This window comes from Phalaenopsis equestris, unplaced genomic scaffold (assembly GCF_001263595.1).
Source record: "Phalaenopsis equestris unplaced genomic scaffold, ASM126359v1 Scaffold000511, whole genome shotgun sequence".
Taxonomy (NCBI): Eukaryota; Viridiplantae; Streptophyta; class Magnoliopsida; order Asparagales; family Orchidaceae; genus Phalaenopsis; species Phalaenopsis equestris.
In genome coordinates, this window is record NW_018164951.1 from 735,140 (window position 1) to 742,574 (window position 7,435).

A 7,435-nucleotide genomic window follows, 5' to 3' on the forward strand; every position below is an offset into this window, starting at 1 on the left:
AAAGAGTGTCGAAGCCTTCAATCCTTGAGTGTTATGAAGAAGCCCAACTCGAAGCGGACAAAGCCGAAGCAGAAGAAGCAATCTAAGATGCCGCAAAAGCGGCGATGTCTAGCGAAGGAGATCTGAAGCGGACGAAGCCGAATGTGTTGAAGGCGCTCTATAGCGATTTGTCGTCCGTTGACCAAGAGAGACCGCCGATGAATAGACGAAATTCAACATCGGAAGCAGCCATGATAGAAAGACAAAGAACTTCAGAACGATAACGAAGGAGAGGCTCTGTCCAGACTGGTCAAGTCGAAAAGGTAGACGAAGTAGAACAAAGACGACACATGCGAAGAAATAATGAGACGACGAGCAGATGAGCGAGAATCAAGGCAAAGAAATAGTTCCTCCCTTCTCGTCCCGCAAGAAGGCCGGCGGGAATGAAGGTTTGACGATACTCCAACGATTATCGGTGGTTAGGACTAAAATTTGACTCTGATACCATGTCAAAATTTTTAGAAAAATGTGCTGAATTTTGAATAGGCTTGATGCCTTTTCCCTTTGCTTTCATTCCATTAAATAGTTATCTTACAATCTATTTTAGGTACAAAATATTTTGTATAATCTATTTTAGGTAACTTAATAATACATATTTCTAATTGAAATATTCAGCTAAAATGGAAATAAATCAAAATAAGGATATTGGAAATAATTTAAATAAGGAAGCTCCTAATTATAGAAAACTCATAATTTACTGTCTGATTTTCGTCCTTCATGATTGACAGAACGAGCTTGAAATGGAAGGCCTAAGGCTCTGATGATCGATTGTGGTAGATTCCCAGATACGAAATATCTCCCTCCCTTTTTCTTCTCCAAGAAAAAAAAAGAATTTCTCAGACTAAACTGACTAACCTTAGAACAAACTCTCCAAATAGACTACACCCCTTTCTCTCTTAGGAAAGGGCTAACTTATTGACTACCTATTTCAAATGGCACCTAGGCTTCTTAATTACTAAATTACCCTTGTGAAGAAAAATAAAATAAAACATGCTCTCTAATAAATAATTAATTATAAAGGGACATTTAAAAACTAAATGAAATTAAATTCTGCATCATTATGCTTTTTTATGCTACTTCCTCCATTCTTATAATAAAAAATCATTATATAATGAATCATTCATTATTTTTCTACGCACCCATCTTAATATTTGGATTTCAATCATGCTTAATCTATTTATTAAAGTCTTTTTTTTATCAAAAACTCAATTATATATAGGGTTGTATGCTTGGCCTAATTACAATTTTATTAAATTTATTTTTTATATCCCTATTATTTTCTTGTTGCATATTGCTCTTAATGCACTTTCTCTTTTTTATTACCATTCTTTAACTCTAGAATTTATATCCTCATCCATGTTTTTATTCTTTTATGAAAAATATCTAAGATTGACGCGGGTGTCTGCACTTCACGAGACGTGATGCAAACGCTGTTTAACGCGAGACCGCACCAAACACAGTTCGGACTGTTTGGTATGGATGATTTGACGGTCAACTGACGTTCTGGTTTGCTTGGTGTTGTCCACCCTATTGGGGGCCACTCCTCTTTACCCTAGGCCTATAAGTATGTTGTTTTGTGTTTTAGGTCAGTTTTTAATTGTTCTTGTCATGAGTGTCGTCGGTGCCCCTATTTTCCCGTCTAGGTCTATATCCAAGGGAGAACGGTGCTTCGGTTGTATTTCATTCTGAGTTGGTGATTCTACTCCAAGGGTCGAGTGGTTCTTCGATTGTATCTCGCTTCTGAGATGGTATTTATCCTTACCCAACTCCTCTGCATCTCTCCTGCTTTGCTGCCACACATTACTCCTCACTAAAGTCCACACCGACAACAACCCTTTGTTGTTCTTGCAGTTCCTCATTGTCTAGCCATCCTCCACTCTGTTGCACCCTCAGAGCAACCCTCCTTTTGCTATCCCGCTGTCCCACGCATTCTTCGTTGCTGCCGCCGTCATTCCCCCTCGCTGCTAAAGCCCCGAACAGTCGTTCCGGCTTGTTGTTCCCGCCGCCCAAAACCAATCCCCGTGCAGCCTTGTTACTATCCAACCTCTCATCATTGCTTCCACTGCTTAGAACATCCCACCTAGTTGTTCCTGCAATTTATTACCTTCTCATTGCCACCACCATCATCCCCATGCTATCGTCTCACCATCCAACCTTCCAAATTCCCAACCAACCACCTCCCTTGTGTGATACAAACCTAGTTGAGTGTTGTTTTTATCCTTTTTACATTTCCTTGTGTTGGTTGTAACCGTCTACACTTTTTCACTAATAATATTTGTTTTTTTTTTGTGGTTTGGGTTAACTCTGGTATTATGAGGTATCAGAACTAGCCCAACCCTAGTCACATTCTAGGGTTACTAGCATCTGCTAATACTAAACCCTATCTCCACCCAAAACTCCTCTTTATTGATTTTCCAAACCGGCCTCCCAAAAATTTTCTTTCCCACTCTACACAACCTCTATACACCATTTTCCTCCTACCCAAACCCAAATCCAAACCCGCACATTATGTCAGTATATGTGCATATGGCCTCATTGATACAACATCTCTGAGTGACTGTCACATATTACCGGCATAATTTAAATACATGATCAAGTAGCAAGAGGACGCCCAATGGAATATCTAGGTCGACCCCATCTGAAGAGACACTAGTTCAACATGGAGTACAGGTGGCGTCAATCCACAGTCCCAATTCCATCCCAGCCAAGATGTGTTTCAAGTGTCATAAATTTGGGCATATGAAATTAGATCGCCCAATCAAGTGAATTGTTTCTTTCACTGATCAGGGAGCAGTTGAAAAAATGGGCAATAACATAACATATACTGACAAAGGTGAGGACACAAAGGAGTACCCGGTTCTAATTGATGAGGGAGAAAACGTAGTTCAAATTGAGCCCATGAGACAGACTTTAACATAATTAATATTGGTGGTCCATGACAGTCCTAATTTTAAGGAATCGCCACCAAACACATGACGGACCCAAATATGAGAATTTCAAACTATTTAGATATATAGTCTACTTCATGAGTTGTCCCTAATGAGGGAGGTCCAACATATCAGCATGAAACTTCTTTTGCGCCCGCGCCCCTTTTGGAATACTATATAGAGTCATTTGGATATTCAAATCAGTTTAGTAGTGTACCACCGATAAATGATAAAAATGAGATGGATGAACCACAACATTGAAAATCGTCTTAAGATCTTTTGAGGAAAAGAGCATCCTATAATGCGATTCAGGTTCTTTCAGAGAAGAAGAAGCATTTCCTGCATAGTCATTCAATGCAGTTTAGCCCTCCATAGATTTCATCCCAAATTTAAATTCTCCTTACACACTTGTTTCTCAAATACGGTCAGACGAGAGTGTAAGAAGCCAATTACAGTTTCGATTTCTTGAAATTTGGTTCGTAAGGATTCCCATCAACGTGCAATTCCAGTTCTAGTTGTGCCAAAAGAGGGCAGACGCCTATTCTATCAGGATGTGTTTGGGAATGACATCATCTATAGGATTTACTTGCTAGAAGATTACAATATTTATGTTTCCTTCAAAGTATCCAACTTGACTTCATACTACAAGAAAACAAAAGCTTCGACGGATGAGGTTAAAGCTCTCATTGCCCCAGGAGACTGACACAGGCGTCTGTTCCCCGTGAGATGCGACGCGGGCATCTGTTTGACGTGAGATTGCGCTAGACGCAGTTTGAACTATTCGGCCCTGATGATTTGAGGGTCAACCGAGCTTCCTATTTACTTGGGGTTGCCACCCACTCTATAGGGGTCACTCCTCTTTACGCTAGATCTATAAGTATGTTGTTTTCATGTATTAGGGCAGTTTTTATTGTTTTTCTGTCAGGACAGCGTTCGACATCTCCTATTTTTCTTGTCTAGGGTTATATCCAAAGGCGAGTGATGTTCCGGTTGTATCTCGGTGATATTCACCCTTCCCCAACTCCTCTGCATCCCTTCTACTTCATTGTCACGCATTCCTCCTTATTGCAAACTGCGCTAATAGCAGCTCTTTGTTGTTCTTCCTGTAGTTTCTCGCAGCAGGAAATAATCATTTGACTTTTGACACAATGACTTGCTCTATCTTGGAGTGTTTTCTTCTTGGCAATTATTTGGATCATTTGTATTGAATGATTTCGTAGAAGCTTTGACAAAACTAAAGACGATTAAAAGGTCTTTAAACTTTGATTTTTACATTTATACCACCCAAATCTTTCATATCACATAAAAAAAATCACTATTTTTATTTTAACTTTTAAAAGAGTGAATTACATATTTTCCTGCATATGTAAGGTGTCATCTATGTTTAGATATTAATATGTAAATACATGTTAATATCTAATTTAGTGGTATGCATGTAAATGTTCCTTTTTTTCCGGCAATTCATACCTCAAAATTTTATTCGTTTTAATTAAGTTCATTGTGTTGCATTGCATCTTTAACTCCCATTAGAAAGTGAAAACTATCAAGAGTACTTGGATACAGTACTGAAGGGTCCATTGAGCATCACATTGCGGCACCGACTGCAATGCCATGTTATTCGTGATGCTGCGAAGGATGAAATAGAGGCTGAAGAACCCATTCTCGTTCTTAATGAAGTCACCATTGACAGGGGAATGTCTTCATATCTAACTTTTCTAGAATGCTACTGTGATAATTCCTTTGTAACTTGTGTGCAAGGGGATGGATTAATACTATCAACAACATCTGGTAGCACAGCCTACTCACTCGCTGCTGGAGGATCAATGGTCCATCCACAGGTATGCTTCTCATTTTCATCCACTGGAAAACTGCAGCATCATTAGTAGTTTTGCATCTTAATATTTCCAAGGGACATTTACATACTTACCACCGAATTCTCATGTATTTACATATCTAAAACCTTAATTTTACTTCTTACTTTTATGAAACCGAAGAGTTTTATATCACATCAAAAATACCATCATTTTAACTTTTAAAAAGTGAAATGTACCTATTCATGCATTGGTAAGGTGGCATGTATGTAAAAAATAAAGTTTAGGTGTTAGATATGTAAATACATAGGGAATTGAGTGGTATGTATGTGAAGCTACCTATTTTCTATTATTGCTATCTGAACTTTTCTGTTGACCAACAACCAGTAACAGGGTAGAAAGACTTGAAATATACTACTGATTTTAAAAGGAGGTGCTGTAACAGCCATATATATAAGGGTAATCATGCCAGATTCCTTGTTCAAGTAGAAGCATGGAGAAATAAGAACTAGACAGAAGGTTTATTAACTTAGATAAACATATACTGTCAAATTCTTATAAACTGAAGAGAGAGAATGATCTTAAAATTTTCTGAAAATGAAATTCTAATTTTTCTATCCTATTTGGAAGAACGAGATATTTTTTAAGCTCATTCTCAAGGACTGGCGATTATACAAATTTGTAGTGATCGGGATATATATATATATATATATATATATATATATATATATACATACAGATTCCTTGTATTATGATATATGGAGAATTCAGATTCTATAGCTGTAAAGATAGCTTGAACTTGAAATTTGTTCTATGTGGATGCTCTCGATATGTTCATCATCATGTCTGGATCAATCTGGTTCATGACATCAATGGAACCTTCTGTACATCACAATTGTCTTTTATAACACTTTTATGATTTTAGCAAGAAGCAATCTTGCTGCATAAAATACGGACAGCAAATCAATAAGGGGGTTTTTTCTTTTGAAATATTAATTGATTATTTAGTCTATATGGTGGCACCGAACATAATAATTTTCTTTTACTACTGAATATAGTTTCTTCGATTTAACTGAAACTCTATTACATGGAACTGGTAACCCGAGAACAGTAATCCAAGAAATTGCTGAACTTGTATTTTTATGGAGAGCTCCACTCTCCAACAAAATTCGCTTGAAATAAATTTAGGGGCATTTACATACATAGCACATAATTCTTATCTGTTTACATGTAGACTTGCATATTTACACACATAGCACTCAATTCTTTTATATCACATCAAAAATAGCACTATTATTTCTTTTTAAAAGTGAAATACACATTTTCATGCACATGTTTAAAACACCAAAATGTTATGTATGGAAGTATGAAAGTTTAGGTTTGAGATGTGTAAATTCACAGAAAATTTCTTTACAATTCTACCAATAAACTAATTTAACCGACATTTGAAGTTTTTAACACTATGAAAATATAGGTTCCCGGCATACTTTTCACGCCAATCTGTCCACATTCGCTTTCCTTCCGGCCACTGATACTGCCAGAGTATGCAACGCTGAGAGTTCAAATCCCTTTCAACAGCCGGGGACAGGCATGGGCTTCTTTTGATGGTAAAGACAGGAAGCAGCTGGCCCCTGGTGATGCTCTCATCTGCAGCATGGCTCCGTGGCCGGTGCCCACCGCTTGTCAGGTTGATTCGACGAACGACTTCTTGCGGAGCATTCATGAAGGTCTTCATTGGAATCTAAGGAAGATTCAATCATTCGATGGTCCGCGTGATTCGTAGCTTCCACGGCAACTTAAAACATTATTAGTAAGGTTCATCAGCATCATTTTTTAATGTTCTTGCCACCCAAATTCGTATGTATTTACATATTTAACATTTGGCATTTATGTTGCCCAATCTTTTAATTATATCACGGCAAAATTACCACTGTTTTAACTTTTAAAAACCGAAATATAACTTTTTGTATCTAGGTAAGGTGATTTGTATGTAAAAATTGAAGTTTAGGTGTTAGAAATGTAATACACGGGAATTGAGTGGTATGAATGTAAATCGTCCAATTGTTAAACCATTTCCATGTCACTGTACACAACAATATTGCTCTTATAACTGCAGGTGCTGCTCGGTGGTGCTCCCTGTATTCTCATTTATCCACTTAAATGAACTTTCTGAAGCAAAACAACGCCCCTGCAGTTTAAAGAGTTATGAAGATTGACATGCATACCTCTAAATCCTATGTTTTTTCATATTCAACACTTAAAACTTCAATTTTTACAAATATACCGCCTTAACCTTGCATGAGAAGTTGTATTTCACTTTTAAAAATTGAAAGTGTAACTTTTGATGTTATATGAAAGATTTGGATGGTATAAATGTAAAAAAGCAAAGTTGGTGTTAGATATGTAAATAAATATGAGTTGGGTGATATGCAGTGTGGGTCCAGCGCCATGAGTAACGGCTTCTTAAACTGAAACTTTTGTTCTGAATTTTGTTCTTGTTGTTCACAGTGGAATCCAATGGGGATAGATCCAGTTGCTGGCGATTCCAGCTCTGATGATTCGCAAAGCCAGGCAGATGAACAATACCGAAGGTAATAATCAGTATTACAAACTTTGAATTGGGAAAAAAAAATATATATATATATATATATATATATA

At 37.2% G+C, this 7,435-nt stretch overlaps 1 protein-coding gene across 4 annotated transcripts in view; it reads left to right on the plus strand.

Annotated features, from left to right (window-relative positions):
• LOC110028317 (putative NAD kinase 3) overlaps positions 1-7,423 on the plus strand; it is a 70,885-nt gene extending 63,462 nt beyond the window's left edge. Inside the window, exons 10-12 of one of the 4 annotated variants that reach the window (XM_020730116.1) lie at positions 4,497-4,804; positions 6,252-6,592; positions 6,894-7,073. In XM_020730116.1, the coding sequence (XP_020585775.1) occupies positions 4,497-4,804; positions 6,252-6,560 (617 nt within the window). In that variant the 3' untranslated portion in view covers positions 6,561-6,592; positions 6,894-7,073. Of the gene's footprint in view, positions 1-4,496; positions 4,805-6,251; positions 6,593-6,893; positions 7,074-7,285 lie in introns of those variants that run through there. The other 3 variants (XM_020730114.1, XM_020730113.1, XM_020730115.1) reach the window with 3 other exon arrangements.
• Positions 7,424-7,435: the final 12 nt, after the last annotated feature.